Source organism: Echinops telfairi, unplaced genomic scaffold, assembly GCF_000313985.2.
Source record: "Echinops telfairi isolate 266 unplaced genomic scaffold, ASM31398v2 ScPeMD7_60;HRSCAF=208, whole genome shotgun sequence".
In the NCBI taxonomy this organism is placed as follows: domain Eukaryota; kingdom Metazoa; phylum Chordata; class Mammalia; order Afrosoricida; family Tenrecidae; genus Echinops; species Echinops telfairi.
Genome location: NW_022103958.1, coordinates 37489410 through 37507404, shown reverse-complemented (window position 1 = coordinate 37507404; position 17995 = coordinate 37489410). Strand labels below are relative to the sequence as shown.

Genomic DNA, 17995 nt, shown 5'->3' with positions numbered 1-17995 from the left:
TGACAGTGATGAAGTAGCAACGAAAATAATGTTATGGTTGGGGGGTTACCACAATATGAGGAACTGTATGAAAGGGTCGTGGCATTAGGAAGGTTGAGAACCACTGTCTTGAAAAGCAAAAGTGTTAATTTGACGACTAAGATGCACCTGACCCAAGACATACCGCTTTCAATGGCCTCATATGCACGTGAAAGTTGGACATTTTGTAAGAAAGACTGAAGAAGAGTCTATGCATTTGAATTACGGTGTTGGTGAAAAATATTGAAAGTACTGTGGACTGCCCAAAAGCAAACAGCTCTGTCTTGGAATCAGTATATAGTTAGAATGCTCTTTGGAAACAAAATATGGTGAGACTGCTCACGTATTTTCAACATGTTACCAGCCAAGACCAGTCCCTGGAGGGCATCATGCTACGTAGAAGGGCAGCCGGATTGACACAGTGGTTGCAACCTTGGTGTAAACATAATAACGATTGTGAGGCAGGCGCGGACCGGTAATGTTTCCTTCTGTTGTACGTAGGGTCATTATGAGTTGGAACGGACTCGATGGCACTTACCAAAAATCCAAATACCTAGAAGGGATCCTGATTTATACCCATTCATACAAGTGATCCAATAGCATGTGGAAAACAATATTGTTTTGCTGAAATTAATGGAACCATAGGCTTGTAAACAGAAGTGTGACTGTGCTTACCCTGTGCGTTTCTGAGACTGTAACTCTTTTTCTTTCTTTTTTAATCATTTTATTTGGAGCTTTTACAGATGTAACAATTCATAATTCAATTAGATCAGGCATAGTTGTACAATTGGAGACTAACTCTTTAAGAGAGTACAAAGCCCTTTCTCCCTTGCCATGGGTGATTTCCAACAGCTGACCTGCAGATTGCAAGCAAACACATCACTATTACGAACTAGGGCTTTTTAAACTTTGAGTAACTTATATAAATCATTTAGTATTTTACAAAATTTAGTTCAAAAGTGTCTGCCCATAAATGTTCCAGTCTAGTTTTCACAGTAATTCTCCAGTTTCCTTAAAATAGGGCTATGAACAGGAAAGAGAGAGGGACCAGACCTCAACCTGGTATGCCGAGCCTTGAAGGCAACAGACCAACCTGAAGCAGCAAACTCTCAGCGAGGTCTACAGGGCCAGCTCCAATCCCAGCTCCGTGACCCTCAGAAGAATGCACTAGAGGACAGCCCTGCAGACAGCCCTGGGAGAGTGGCGGGTCTGCCCAGACCACACAGGAGCAAACTTAGAGGGAAAGAGAGAGAATGAACCACATCAAAACCCGAGGATGAAACTCCTACTCGGAGAAGCCAAGGCACAGAAAGGACCCCAAAGCTGGCCCCACTACAAGACATGACATCCCCTCACTGACCAACAGCACTGCAGGGGGCAGCACTGGAGACACAGTTCTGGAACTGTGCCCGGTCTGACCCTCACACATCCGGCGTAACACGAAGGGAGGGCAACAGAGCAGCAAGGTGAGCAAAGCAACAAAGTCCCCAACGAATCCTGAAAATAGACTTCAGACTTGGAGGGCAAAGCTTGGCACCTCATCAGAGTCAATTGGATGACACACATTAAGGGTCAGCAGACAGACCTGGAACTATTTATAGGCCCCCCCCCCCCACTTTTTTTCCTTTTTCATGTCTATCTACATAAGATAGCCAGATAAAGAATCCCTAGGAGAAGACAACAGGACTGACAGTTGGGGGGAGGGGCAAAGGGGAAGAGAAGGCATGGAAAGGGAGGCGGGAAGGTAACAACCCAGAGACAAGGGATCAAGAGATCTAAAATCAAGGAGGGTGGAGAATGCCTAGTGGGGCGTGACTAAGTGCAATGTACTAAGAACCGAATGAAGGTCGAACGTGATAGTGGGACAGAAGGAAAAAGAGGAAAGAACTAGGAAGCAAAAGACATTTATAGAGGTATAAATATAGGTATGTACATATGTAAATATATTTATAATGATAGGGATATGGGTCTACGTATATATATGTTAAGCATCAAAATAGCAGGTGGACATTGGGCCTCTCTACTCAAGTCCTCCCTCAGTGCAAGAACACTTTGTTCTAATAACCTGAGATTCTGTGATGCTCACCTGCCCAACAAGGTCGCTGAAATCAAAATGGTGCATAAGCAAATGTGGTGAAGAAAGCAGATGGTGCCCGGCTATTAGAAGATATAGCATCTGGGGTCTTAAAGGCTTGAAGGTAAACAAGTGGCAAATTATTAGGGAAGCAACAAAGTCCACATGGAAGAAGCACACCAGCCTGTTGTATCACGAGGTGTCAACAGGTTCAGCTATCAGAAAACCAACCATATCAAGGGGGCTCAGAGTAGACCCAAAGCTCATCTGTGGACAATTTGACATCCCCTCAGAGAAGTGTCAAAAGGGATGAGCCAGCCACGATGCAGTATAGCACCGATGAAATGCCCAACATTCCTCTAGTTCTTTAATGCTTCCACCCCACACCCCCACCATCATGACCCCAGTTCTACCTTACATATCGGCTAGATCACAGCATGTACACTGGTACAGATAAGAGCTCTGGGCGCACGGAACCCAGGACAGATAAACCCCTCAGGAACAATAATCAATAATGAGAGTAGTGATACAAGGAATAGGGGTAAGGTGGGGGAAAAAGGAGTAACCATTCATATAACCTCCACCCCATGCCTTCAGGAGGCTGAACAATAGAATCATGGGTGAAGGGAGACAGTGGACGGTATAATAATTTAGAGGGTGGGATGGAAAAGGGGAACTGATTACAGGGATCTACATATAACCTCCTCCCTGGGCAACGGACAACAGAAAAGTGGGTGAAGGTAAACGTTGGACAGTGTAAGATATGACAAAATAATTTATAAATTATCAAGGGTTCATGAGGGAGAGGGGCGAAAGGAGGGGGAAAAATGAGGAGCTGATGCCAAAGGCTTAAGTGGAGAGCAACTTTTGAGAATGATGAGGGCAACGAATGTACAAGTGCTTTACAAAATTCATGTATGTATACATTGTGATGAGTTGCATGAGCCCCCAATAAAATGATTAAAAAAATAATTTATAATTCATCATGGGTCCATGAGGGAATAAAAGAAAAGTTGATACGAAGCGCTCAAGTAGAAAATGTTTTGAAAATGATGGCAGTCTATGTACAAATGTACTTGATACAATTGATGTATGAATTGTTCTAAGCGCTGTAAGAGCCCCCAATAAAATGATTGATAAAAAAAAGTAGGGCTCAGAGACTTACCCGAGAACAATAGAAGCTAATTGGCGGTATTAGGATTAAAATCCAGGTTCCTATCTCTAAACAAACTTTTCTTAAAATACATCTAAGAAACTAACTTGTTTTTCAGTACCAAGTTTGGATTGATTAAAAAAACCCCACCAATTTCCTTTAATTTCATTACATGATCAAAGATACAAGCTATTCTGGAATATCCGAATACAGAGCTCATCAGGCAAATGTTGAAAGCAGTCTGAATACTATGTGGGATTGGGACTGGGAGGATAAAATGAGTTTTAGCTTAAAATCTGCCTTTTATTATTACAGGGTCACGAAAAGCCCTGATGGCACTGTCAGGTAGACAATGAACTCTCTCCATGAGGTCAGTGGTTCTAACCCACAGACTGCTCCTGGGGAAAAAGATGAAGCTATCTGCTTCTGTAAACATTTACTACCTTGGAAGCTCTATATTGGGTTCTCAGGATAGCAGTGGGTTTTTTTCAGGGGGAGTTGCTAATATTTTACCACGGTTTTCTACAATGATCTCTACTGCCGTCTGCTGGCTTAAAGGTAGTTTATGTGCTACAAGTCTTTTACAAGTCTCACTACATTTGTTAGGAAGTGATAGTTTCTTAGGTTTTACTCAATAATTTGTCTTATGAACTGTTCTCTCCAGAGTCTGATGCAGCCAGTCCATACCCTGGGAATTGTTAGAAGCCTCTGATAGATACAAAGTATAATTGTTACCCACCACTAAATAAGCAAACAAACAAAAACTCAGTACACCAGATGGTGAAACAATTTTAATTCAGTTGTCTTTAAAACCACAAAGACACTGTGTTCTTTATATAAAAACAGTAGTATAGATACCCTATACTTCCTAGAAAATAATTATATAGACCTTTTCAAGAAAAAAACAAAAAACCCATTATATGGTTTCAATTAGGTTGGTTTGGGGGGGGAAAAATCACATCTGGACTGATTCCTAAAAGAAGTACTCTACCACTCGGCATCTTTTGGTTCTTGGAGTACAGGTTACTGTTGTTCAGCTCCTTGTCCCTGCATTCTTGCTATTTGACTCCACGTAGCCGAATTCATGGACCACTAGTGCTCCATCGGCTCATCAGCCTTTTCTGCAGGTTCATCAGAAGGCTGAGCAGGCTGAAGAGGGAAGAAAAAGATAATGAAGTTAAAAAACTGAAACAAAAACATTTACACAATCAAGAGATACTTCTAATCCAGCGGATCTCAATCTGTGGGTCACGACCGATTTGGGGGTCAAATGACCCTTTCACAGGGGTTCCCTAAGACCATCAGAAAACACATATTTCCGATGGTCTTAGGAACTGAGACACCGCTCCTCTGTCTCCAGCCGGGCCCGCCCACATGCAGATACGCCCAAATACGAGTACCCAGCGGGAAGAAGACTGTTACCCATGCTACACCATGCTTCAAGACAAAATTTCATTTGCCATTAGAAATAAATATTTCACAATATATAATTACATATCGTTTTTGTGATGAATCACTATGCTTTAATGATGTTCAATTTGTAACAATGAAAATACATCCTGCATACCAGATATTTACATTACGATTCAAAACAGAAGCAAATTAGTTAAGAAGTAGCAACGAAAATAATTTAATGGTTGGGAGTCACCACAACATGAGGAACTGTATTAAAGGGTCATGACATCAGGAAGGTTGAGAACCACTGTTCTAATCCCAAATAGTACATTATAAAAGTTGCCTATTTTTAATTGGGGGTTGGGGCATATTTTAGATATTTGATTTTAATTCATTATCCTATAAAATTTCTAAACAAAAGTTTAAAAAAATAGATATAATTAGTTTTAGAAATGTAATTACAGTGCTGGAAATGTAAACATCATTGAACTATTCTGGTATTTTATCATATTCTTTTTTCTTGTTACCTTTGTTATATTACTATTAGCCCCCAAACACACAGAGCACATCTAAGACATCCTTAGTCCCTTTACGACATTAAACACATCACAAATACAATCAAACAAATCTACTCACAAAGCACTCAACGTTTTGCTAAATAATGCTAGCTCGAGCAATCAACAGCTGTTTAAATAATTCAAATAAAATCAACAATAATCTTTTCCATTTTTTCTTTTTACTTAAGGCACAGAAGAAATTTCTGCACAAAGTAATTCCTTATTTTCAACTAAACAACTATTCAATAAACCTACAAATACCAAATGTGTATTCTAAATATCCAACAGAAGACTTCTGTTTGAGTGGAGGTTCACAAAAACTTCTGGAACTTTCTCTGATTATTTATGAAAAGCCAATGTGGTCTTCAAAGCTGGCTCCCAACTAACTACTCGAAGTCCCCAGACACATAATGGGGACCAGCCCCGTGACTTGCTTTCACCAAGAGAATGCGCAGAAAGAAGTGATGCTGTGCTCGTCCTCAGCCTTACCTGAAAAAGCCTGGCAGTGCTGTACTGTTGAAAGCCCTGACCTGTCAGGTACAACTAGATTCCCTGGTGAAGACAAGGCCCCGATGAGGCCCCAGCCATCGCAGCAGAGGGCTGCCCTCCAAAGCACCAGTTATGTGAAGAAAGCTATGCTGGACATTCTAGTCCCACACCCCAATCTGACTGCCACGTTTAAGACTCTCAAGTGAGACCAGCCAAACAGCCCATTCATCTGAGCCCGGTCATGGCTGCTCTATAGCAACAGATAATCCAACCACCAACTCCTTCTTTCACCTTGAATTTATGGAGATCACGGCTCCCTCAATATTTTACTTTCCTTAGATCTTAATTTCCCTACTGCCTCTTGAATGATAGACTTATCTCAATTAATTAAGACAAAAATGGTAGATTTACACAGCTGCTACACAGTATCTTAAACTAGAAGAAAGGTCTCTTGTGCTTTTGATCAGTTTTGTTTTTATACCTGGGCCTTTCTCTGTGGTCGTTCTTCAAGACCTTCCAGGAAGGGAGAAACATCATCGTCATCATAGATTGTAAACTCCAAGTCTTTGCCAACAATTCCAATGGAGACATTCTGAGGGGATGGAAAGGGGAGAGAAGGAAAAGAACAACAAAAGAAATCAGGTTAAGGTGGAAAAAATACTTGATAACATTTTAAGTAAAAAAAACAACAAAATTTATATAGTATTTGAATGAGACAAAAATATTTAATTGTAGTGGCTTTAAAGCTAGAAGGAAAATTATAAACCCTTGTCATCTGCAGATTGAATACGCAATTGTGATGATCACAAATAACCTCTAGAAATTAGTAACATGGCTCGTAATGGGAATTAGAGATTTGAGTGAGATAGCAAGTCATGTAGCTGGGAAGTAAGCCTTACTCATTAGAAATCATCAAATGTATTTCTTGTTTAAACTAAGAAATGACTGATTCTTTTTTTTTTTAAATCATTCTATTAGGGGCTCATATAATTCTTATCACAATCCATACATGCATCAATCGTGTAAAGCATATTTGTACATTCATTGCCCTCATCATTCTCAAAACATTTGCTCTCCAGTTAAGCCCTTGGCATCAGCTCCTCGTTTTTCCCCCTCTCTCCCCATTCCCCCTCCCTCATGAGCCCGTGATAATTTATAAATTATTATTTTGTCATATCTTGCCCTGGAAATGACTGATTCTTAACTAGGAAGTAAGTTTTGGGTACTCTGGAATGGTGAATTGGGTGGGGGTGGGGCGTGGAACCACACTCCACAGTGACACCCTGAAGAACAGTTTGAAATGCGCAGGGAACACGAGCCAGCACAGAAACAACGCCTGTGAGACTAACACTTCAGTGAAAACTTGAGGTGCGAATATACTGGTCATTCACACTGACTCAGAAAAGACATGAAATCAGGAATATTAGAGCACACACTCCCACACTGTGAATGTCAACAATCAAATGCATATCCCAATTTAAAACTGAGCTGCCCTGGGAAATCGCATTATAGGTATTTTGAGCAAATAAAAACAATTCAATTTCCCTTTTTTTCAAAAGGATAGTTAACATTCTCCATTCTCTTTCCAGTTCAGAACCTTATTTATCTCACCAAGCACTGGGAAGCAATTGGAAGAGAGCATTAACAAACTCCTAGTGTACACCGTCTTTCCTGTATCTATGGCCCTGGACAACCTTCCTTCCTGTTATTGTGAATGAAAAGTCAAAGCCGCTTTTCTCATAGCTCCCCTACATAAATACGTCCCTTTACACTGGACTATTCTCATGACTGTGCAGCAAATACAATGTGACTCCTCCTTACAAAGAATTTGCTCCATTCGCTCCTGATTCCATTTCTCTTAGGCCTGGGCTTCATCATACCATTAAAACTGTCTTGTCAAATTCCCCAAATGAATACTGAATACATCATTGTTAATCCAATGGCTGATTCTTAACCTGCAGTTTCCTTTTTAAAAATCATTTTATTGGGGGCTCGTACAATTCTTATCACAATCCATCCATCGTGTCAAGCACATTTGTATATCTGTTGACTAGCAGTGTTCTTACATAGTTCTTATCATTTTCTTCTCCCTGAACGTTTCTTACAAAGTCTCATTTTTCAGCTTTTCTCCTAGTCTCTGGCCACCAATCTCATTAACAGACACCTACCCACAGCCCAGTCTCAAACCTTATCTTATCCTGTTCAAGTCCCATGGCTCCAAAAGCCACTTGTACACAAGGACTCCAAAAGGCTTATCTTCAGGCTAGATACCACTCTCCCCTGAACTCTACGGGGAACACATCCAATTGCCTATCCTACAACTCTAATTAGACAAACACATTTTAATGCTACATGCCCATACCTAAGTGCTCAATAATCGTCCATAAACCCTAGCCCAAGATTTGTTCTATTCTCCTGTCCCTCTCAGTAAATCACAAATTTTCCCTCAGCAAATCAGTTAAAAAACTTAGGGCACCCTCCAACACTTCAAAACATTCAGTAAGACCCAGTGGTCTACAGTTCTGTGTCATCTGGTTTCTATTACCTCTGACTCTTTTTTCTCTTCTTTCCTTTGCTCACTGCCCCCAACTCTATTGGCCCCTTTACATGGAACGGGGTCACTGCACTCACCGTTTACTGCCTCACCCCCTTACTTTACCTTCCCCACTCGGCCTTCCTTGACCACCCTATTTTAAATGACATCCTGCACCCTACCTCCCCACACTTAATAATGTTTTCTCCTTTTAACCCTGTCTCCTAAAGGGCATCTACGAAAAACCCACAACTAAGGTTAGACCTAACCGTGCCCCTCCCCATTTAGTACTTATTAAGTTCCAGTCTATCACCCTTCTGCATGTAACAAAACACGTATCCAGTGTAGACACAGGAACTCACCCCAACGACTGGGAAATGCACTGCTTACCTTTGTTGTTAGGTCCTGCTCTGCAGGAAGTGTCTCTCTTAGGGCACGCAGACCATGCTTAACCAGTTCATTCAAATTGCCTACATGTAATAAACGAGTAATTATCTATTAGTTTTATCTCCCATCTGAAATCTTGGTGTTTTCCCCATGCAAAAAAAAAAATAGCCACAAGTTTAATTTCCAGTCACAATACCTAATAACCACTAGTAACATTGCTGTTATTTAATGTGAGGATATTTAACTTTTATCATTAAATCTGACCTTTTTAAGGTTAAATTAAAGTAATTTACAAATTATAGAGTTCAAATCAAATCCAGTAACATGTACAAAGGATTTTATGCCATGACTCAGTGAGATAACTCTAGGAATGCAAGGCTGGCTTAATGCCTGAAAAATACATACACTGATAAAGGAAATCCCTAGGACTGTTCTCAATAGACACACAAAAGATTATGTGATAATATCCAACATGCTTACATAATAAAAGTGCTCAACAAGTAATAGAAGGGAACTTTCTGAACCTGATAAAGGGACTCTAGGAAAAATCCACAACTAAGGTTAGATTTACAGTAAATGACTGAATGCTCCTTAAAAGATCAGGATTAAGACAACTTCTGTTCAACAATACAGTGGAGGTTCTAGTAGCATTAGTTAAAATAAATAAAAAGGCATCTAGACTAGATAGAAGGAAAACTATCATTTATACATGATATGATCCTGGATCTAACTAATCCACAAAAGCCTACCAGAACTAATAAATGAAACCAGCAAGGTTGTAAAATACAAAGTCAACACACAAAAATCACTTAAGTGGATAGCTACACTGTAACCTGGATTATGGGCTGGAGTATAAAAGCTTTTCATTGCCAGGGGGATGCTGAATAACTTTCTTCCTGAAGAGAGGGCAGTAGGCCAAATATGGTGCAGATTCTGCCCTTTTCCTACAATCCAGGGTTATATCCAGATCGTACAGCTGTAACAAATCTTAATCACAAGCACAACTCCATGCCAAGAGAATCTCCAAAGGTGGCATGATCTCAGGGGCCCCTGAATCAATTACCATCATTAAAAAAGTTTCACTCTTGCCCAGTATCTTTCAAGCTTCTCAGGGATAGGGCCATTTCCTTCAAAGTCAAATCTATTACCACCCCACATATTAAGATTATTTCCTTTAAATATACTAAAGAACTGTATACATTATGGTGCCTTAATGCTACCAGAAAACAGGTAGAAAGACAAAGAGAAGTTAAATGTGAAGCAAAAACTTGAAAACCTGCCTTATCATTGCATCTTACATCTTTTACCCACACTTAGTCTGCCTTTCTAAGGCTTATCTATTACAGAAAGGTCTGTGTGGTCAAAACTAATAGAATGACAGTACACTGTAAAGAGAACCTGTAATGGTAACTTTTGCTGTGGTTCTCAGCTCTGGCTGGGGTATATGCACTTCCAACTAACCTAAGCAAGAATCTCCTTGGGTGAAGTATTTTGAAAGAGTTCAGTTAGTGACAGAAACCACTGTGGTAGCTACAAGGGGAGAAAACTACTGTATAAGAGACACAATTAGCATTTTAGAATATTTTTAGAAAGTTCTCTTTCTATAATGCTAGTAGTTTTATTTACTTAAGATTATAGGGTTTCTTCACTACAAAAATATCAGCAGGCAAAAACCAAAACAAGACACAAAAGACATTCACTTACATTCCATGAACTCAGACATCCGTCTCTCCAGGTAAGTCCGAGCTGACTGCGAGCGAGCACCGATGGACATGGCTCTACAGTCAAAATAGTTGGCCGACGGACAGGTTTGGAAAATGTGAGGGCCCATATCCTACAAACAGGAAAGAGTACCGAATTCCTGACTTTGGTTTGGATAAAAATTACAAAAACCTAACATCATTTTAAAAACTGTAAAACATAATTAATTGCAAAGAACTTACATCATAACCAGCAATGAGCAGCCCCACACCATAAGGCCTCCGACCATATCGTTGAGTTGGTATCTGGGTTTCTTAACTAGTTAAAGAGCTATTCTAACATGGGATAAAGTTATCTTTATTTCCAATATAGTTTAAACTAATTAATAAAGGCCTGTAACTTCTCTAATTGTTACATAAGCCACCATATGTTAAACAGGAAGACAATGATACAACGCAGCAGTATTTCGTTAGCCTAATTTAAAAATACACCTGACCATCTACCAAAGCCAAGAACGAATGCTTGCAAAATGATATATTCCCACGTAACATCACAGCTGTTTTGGATCTAACAGGGCCAAGACCCAGAGCCACCAATAAAAAACCTTAAATCTGATATAAAAATTTTTTAAAATAGTTTTCCTGAAACAGGCCTATATATCTTTGGTAATTATCAATTGCTGATAAAGACTGAACCCAATCCCTTATTTCATACCCATTGTTCCAAGGGAAAACCAACTCAAACCTACACACATTTACACCTACACCCACCCCTACAGCTATTTTATTCAATTCAGGTGAAAATTCATTTCTAAATTAAAATTAAAAATAACGAACTTTAACACTTTTACAAGCATAGCTTTTATTTTCAATATAATTCAAACTGATTAAATAGTACTAATGAAGACCTGTAGCTGCTTATTCAACTGTTGCGTAATCCACCACATCTTAGACAAAGGTCTTTCTTTTCAACATAGTTCAAACTGATGAAGCATGATTCATTAAAGGCCGCATCTTCAAATCCTAATAACTAACATAAGGGTGAAGTACTGAAATCCTGTCAGTTCACATTCACAGCTGTTAGTGTCAAAAAGGATACTGCTTCCAATTAGCGACACAAGACGAGACACAGGAAGAGGTCTGTCAAATACAAATCTCGAATCCAAACACTCCTGGCGCATGAAATTACTAAAAGAAAGCAAAAATTAGTCATTTCAAATCACATAGCGAACATGCAGTCTAAATTAAAGTCTGATTTTATTTTGTTTTCAGATATTGCACGCACTGTATCCACATAAAGAAACCAGAGAGATAGGAAAGATACGGCTTACTTACTCACTGCCATCAAAATCAATTTCAAATCCTAGTGATGCGATAGGATAGAATAGAGCTGCCCCTGTAGGCTCCTGAAGCTGTAAAGCTTTCTTGGAGCAGAAAGCCTCCTCTTTTGCCTGCTCAACATGTAGCTGCTATGCCAGCAGACTAAAGACTGATACGTTTCTAAGATAAAAATCTTCTTTAACCTTATAAAACCTTTGTTTCAGGGCACTTTACAGAACAGAGAAGGCTGAGCAAGGGAATAGGAGCAATCTCTCTTATCCTCTGCACTGTCAGGAATAGTTTGTCTTAATTCTAGGTCTTGAACCATCAAAGGAGCCCCCACTCTGCTTGCCGTTGACTCTGACTCACAGCAATGCTAACTAGGGTTTCTAAGGCTGTGAATCCTAACAGGAGCAGACAGCCTGATCTTTTTTCCGAGGGGTGGTTGGCGGGTTCAAACTGCTGACTCTAATTCACAGCTCAACAAGTAACCCACCATGCCACCAGAGCTGCTTGCTTGTACTTCACTAAAATCAAAACCAAAAATTCACTGCCTTCGAGTGACAGCACCCTACACAACAGGATGCAACTGCCCCTATTGAGTTTATGAGGCTGTAACTCTTAAAGGAGTGAAAGCTTTCTCCCCAGTCAGTTGGTGGTTTCCCACGACTGACCTGGTGGATTGCAGCCCAGCACCTAACCACTCTGTCACCACGGCTTCCTTTTTGTTTGACAGAAGGCTAAGGAAGAGCCATGTGCTTCCCTTTGCTTATCTACAAACTCAATTTACAGAAAATCAGGAATCAGTCTCACTCATTACCCAGGAACTGTAAGAATTATGTTTTGGACAGGGCTAAAGAGTTTTGTCCAAGTCTTTGTAGCACGAGAAAATGTTTTATTCAAAACCTAACAACGCTGTCACTACAATATTGACCTAAGAGAGAAACGGTCTGAAGGGACAACTGGAAAAGTTCAACACCGACATTAATATGTGCTTACATTTGTTCCTTTTCAATCCCATCCTGGCTCACAGGATAAATAATGCCCAATCTTCAATCTTCCACTTCCCAAGACAATTCACATTCGACCTGAATGGCACTATGATTAGTGCTCTTCATGCCAAGATTATTTTACAACTTCAAGAAAAAAAATACCACAGCAATGAAGACTGAAGTAACTACCTCTGCCTCAGGTAAGAAGTAGTGAAGGTAAGAAATGAAATCAACGATATGGCTGTAGTACCCTAGCTTCTCATTTACATCTTGCCCCTCAAGTGCTGAAAACCTGGTGGGGACTGAGCATGATAGTGGGACAGGAGGAAAACCAAGGGAAATAGAGGAAAGAGCTGGGAGGCAAAGGGCATTTATAGAGGTCTAGATAAAGACATGTACATATGCAAATATATTTATATGAGGATGGGGAAATAGATCTATGTGCCTATATTTATAGGTTTAGTATTAAGGTAGCAGAAGGACATTGGGCCTCCACTCAAGTACTCCCTCAAAGCAAGAATACTTTCTTCTATTAAATTGGCATTCTGTGATGCTCACCTTCCCGACACAACCGCTGAAGACAAAGCTGGTGACTAAGTAAACGTGGTGAAGAAAGCTGATGGTGCCCGGCTATCAAAAGATATAGCATCTGGGGTCTTAAAAGCTTGAAGGTAAACAAGCGGCCATCTAGCTCAGAAGCAACAAAGCCCACATGGAAGAATGTATCAGCCTGTGTGATCACGAGGTGTCGAAGGGATCACTGAAGACAAATGGGTGCATAAGCAAATGTGGTGAAGAAAGCTGATGGTGCCCGGCTATCGAAAAGTATAGCACCTGGGGTCTTAAAGGCTTGAAGGTAAACAAGCGGCCATCAAGCTCAGAAGCAACAAAGCCCACATGGAAGAAGCACACCAGCCTATGTGATCACGAGGTGTCGAAGGGATCAGGTATAAGGCATCATCAGAACAAAAAATCTTACCATAGTGAATGATGGGGGGAGTGTGGAGTGGAGACCCAAAGCCCATTAGTAGGCCACTGGAGATCCCCTTGCAGAGGGGTCTCAGGAAGGAGACGAGCCAGTCAGCGGGCGATGTAGCAACGATGAAAAATACAACTTTCCTCTTGATCCTAAATGTTTCCTCCCCGCTCCCACTATCAAGATATGAATTCTACCTTGCAAGTCTGGCTAGAGGAAGTACACTAGTACACTAGTACAGACAGGAACTGGAAATACAGGGAATCCAGGGCAGATGATCCCTACAGGATCAGGGATATGAGTGGCAATACTGGGAGGGTAGAGGGAGAGTGGGTTGGAAAGAGGGAACCGATTACAAGGAACTATATGTGACCTCCTCCCGGGGGGACGGACAACAGAAAAGTGGGTGAAGGGAGACGTCGGACAGGGCAAGATATGACAAAACAATAATTTATAAATTATCAAGGGCTCATGAGGGAGGAGGGTGCGGGAAGGGAGGGAAAAAATGAGGACCTGATGACAGGGGCTTAAGTGGAGAGGAAATGTTTTGAGAATGATGAGGGCAATGAATGTACAAATGTGCTTTACACAATTGATGTTTGTATGGATTGTGATAAGAGTTGTATGAGCCCCTAATAAAATGATTAGAAAAAAAAATACATCTTGCCTCTCAACAAGAAATGACTTCCTCTAGACTATCAAAGAAATTTCTGTTACTTTAAAAAACTCTGCTTTCTACCCTTATTATAGAAACTGGACTCATTAATAGTTGTACAACTAGATTTTTAAGTTTCTTGAACATATGATTCACGTGATTAACTTTTGTATAACCCACAGTATGACGTTGACCTTTGCAAAAATATAAATGCCTAATATATTCTCATGAAAGAAAGCAAGGGTGGCTCAGCTCATTACTAAAACCAGACAACAGTGTCACATTCTACTTAGACATTACATACTCTCACGCAATATACACTGAATTAACTAGTATCAAGGAGCACTGGTGGAATAGTGGTTAAGTTTTCGGCTGCTAATCACAAAGTCAGCAGTTCAAAACCATCAGCCACTCTGTGGGAGAAAGATGAGGCTTTCTACTCCCGCCAAAAATTATGGTCTTGGAACCCACAGTTCTACCTTGCCCTGTCGGACCACTATAGGTCAGAATGGGCTTGATGGCAGTGAGTTGCGAGATGCCATCCAGTGTTTTCCCATACGTGCTAATATTAATGTAGTTACGGAATATTAATGTGGACAGGAAATGTCATACTTGATTAGTGCGTCCAAGCACACCACGTACACAATTTTAACTTAATAAACATTCTGGCAAGCAGCTTCCTAAAATAGTTTGTCTGGATCTTTCCTAGAAATGAGCTAAAAGGTTTTCATTATCATACTCACCACAATAGTCTAGCATCAGCAGTCAGCCCCGCAATTGAAATACCAATATGGTTGTCAACATGGAGAATTTTTTTCTGATGAGCTGCAAGCTCGGACTGTGCCCTCTAAGTGAAGACATTGTAAGACAGAAAAACAAGTTTGTGATGAAATAATATATAGAAATAAAAGATTATTAATGGTTACCACAGTGGACGGGAGTGGGGAATGGGGTGCTTTCATTTGGAAAGCAATGAGTTTTTATTAATGATGATGGAATACTTCAGAAAAGCAGAGCGATAATGGTGACACAAGGTGAGAAATGTCATTGAATTCTAAGTGCGTTAGTTCTACTGGCTAATGCCCTGGTGTGCATTTTTCACCATAATAAAATTAGAAAATTATGACTTTAGTGTCTACACAGTGAAATTTATATTTGCTGATTCTGTTTCTAAAAGAATGATAGATATATTGATTTACCTTCAATGCAACTAGCACTGCGTGGGTTTTTGATTTCAGACCAACAGTGGCTGAACCTTGTTTAACAGCTTCCATTGCGTATTCAATTTGATGAATCCTGCCCTAAAGAGAAAAAAGCCAACACATCTAGAGCTACAAACTATCAAGACACGATTATAAAGCAAAGGTGTATTAAAGATCTCAAATTTTTTTTTAAAATCAGAAAACACCTTGATGAAATTTTAAGTTCTGGAACCGCCTAAAATGATTATATTTCATTTTATCACAGCACATGATTTCATGCCTTTCTAGACATAATACAACCACTTCCTAGAAATGGCCTAAGAGTTATTTTACCTGTGGGCTCCAAACAGTGACATCATTGTCATACTGGTTTCGAAACTGAAAGTGAAAGAAAAAGAACATTACAAATCCCACTTCTTAGCTTGTTGTATTAGGAACTGTTCTCCAATTTTGTTCATGTACATTTACTGTACGATGACTACTTTAATCAGTTGCAAGCCGATTCTACAAACATTTGCTAAGGCAAGTGCCCAAATTTGGATGGGTCCTACCTTGCCAATGTCTCCTCCACCTACCACTCTCCGTGGCACTGCCTTTCCCAACCCAACCCTTTACCATCAAGTCCCTTCCAACCCATGCCAACCCCATAGGGTCACTCCATTACCAAAAGTTCATACAACTCTTTGAGGAGTCTCCAAGTCTGATCTAGATTTCCTCCCCCTCCCCCACGTATCTCTGCTTTTGCTGATCCCTTATTTGGGGGCACTAATAACAAACAGATGGCTGAAACCCAGCTCAAATGCTTCCTTTTTCAAGTCGTCTCCATGTTTTTCTCCTCAAAGCAGCCCAACACTTCGTCCACACCCCATAGTTCTGGATCTCCACTTCCCATTCTGCTTCCTCTGACGACTAGGGGTATGTCCGATTTATATCTGAACCATCAATGTAGTAAAAGTGTGCATATTTCCTATAGAGTAAACGCAAAAATGTCCTCTTGAAGTTGCGGGCGGACAAAAATAACTGCACCGGAATAATTACTGCTGCCATGACGATACGACGACCGTCTAGTCACACAGTGCTAGAGGGAATAATTACGGGGTGAAAAGGCAGCGTGCTTGAACGGCACATACAAGCCGGGAAACCCTCTACTGCAGTAGCCTTAGTAACAGCACTTGCCCTCTCCCCTGCACAACGAGGGGATCAGACGAAATGACTGAACGGAGGTTTTCCAGTTCGAATCCTAGGGCCTAGTACTATCACACGGGCCCTCTAGAAAAAAAGGCGCCGTCCTAGAACCCAAACCTTGGGGTGCAGTCCCCACTTGGCGGTTCTGGGGCGCCTCAAAGTCAAATATCTCTTCTCTACTCCCTCTTCCCCAAACAGCACTCTAGTCCACCCTGAACTACTCGGAATCTCTGTCATCGAAAGACCTCGAAGGGCAGACTCGACTGAAGGACCAGGGAGAAAGGGTCCACAGTCCCGCGGGAAGCGAAACAAGCCCCAGAGCAAAGGCCGCAACGGCGGCCGATACTCCCTCTCCCGGCCCGATAGGAGATGCTGAATCACTGTCCAGGCTCTCACGTCGGTCTTATCTCATGCCTTGTGTGTCCCGGCCACTTGAAACAGAACAGAAATGGCGGCTCGCCATCCCCTAAGTTACCGGACCTCTGCCTCGACCCTGCCACGGCTCGGGCTCTAACGTACCATAGTTCCCGCTCAGGCTTCGCTGCGGCCTCCTGCAAAGCTGCCGACTAAGTAGCGCGGCCAACCCTGCTGCTCGGCGATCGACAGAGAAGCCTACGTGACTCTGACGGCAGCGACGCAGGATAGGGGATAGCAGTCTACCCCAGAGATATCGATAGGCTTCCCACCCATCCCGGTCCCCACAGGGTCAGCCTCTCCAGAATGGGCGGGGCCTGGGAAGGCCGTGGAACCCGGATTGGACGGAAGTCCTCACCCGGCAGGGTCCCTGGCGTCTGAAGGCGGCCCAGCTGGCTGCCCAGCTTCTCTGGGTTTCTCTGTGAAAGTGTCTGAATCGCACACTCTCGCCAGTGGAATCTCTGGCCACGACGGCTGCAGTCTCTTGATTTCGAGTGTGCGGCGTCCTCTCATTGAGCATCCGCAATGGGTTGGGCGTTGTGTGCGTCAGAAGGAGGAGGCCACCAGAAAAGCTGTAGACTCGTGGTGTGTGTGTGTTCCACAGCCTCCTCTGTAGACTCGTGGTGTGTGTGTGTGTGTGTGGGGGGGTGTCTGTGTGTGTGTACCACAGCCTCCTTCTGCAGACTCGTGGTGTGTGTGTGTGTGGGGGTGGTGGTGGTGTCTGTTTGTGTGTGTGTACCACAGCCTCCTTCTGTAGACTCGTGGTGTGTGTGGGGTGTCTGTTTGTGTACCACAGCCTCCTTCTGTAGACTCGTGGTGTGTGGTGTGTGTGTGTGTGTGTGTGTGTACCACAGCCTCCTCTGTAGACTCGTGGTGTGTGTGTGTTCTGTTTGTGTGTGTGTACCACAGCCTCCTTCTGTAGACTCGTGGTGTGTGTGTGTGGGG

At 41.7% G+C, this 17995-nt stretch overlaps 1 protein-coding gene across 1 annotated transcript; it reads right to left on the bottom strand.

The window, feature by feature from the left end:
• Positions 1-4018: 4018 nt before the first annotated feature.
• On the bottom strand, positions 4019-17238 carry PSMA1 (proteasome 20S subunit alpha 1). The gene is made up of 10 exons (XM_045291125.1): positions 17156-17238; positions 15785-15829; positions 15449-15550; positions 14993-15096; positions 11406-11494; positions 10550-10620; positions 10311-10440; positions 8610-8689; positions 6168-6278; positions 4019-4394 (listed from the first exon to the last, which is right to left on the bottom strand). The coding sequence occupies exons 1-10, from the start codon at positions 17156-17158 to the stop codon at positions 4338-4340; spliced, it is 792 nt and encodes a 263-aa protein (XP_045147060.1). The 5' UTR covers positions 17159-17238; the 3' UTR covers positions 4019-4337.
• Positions 17239-17995: the final 757 nt, after the last annotated feature.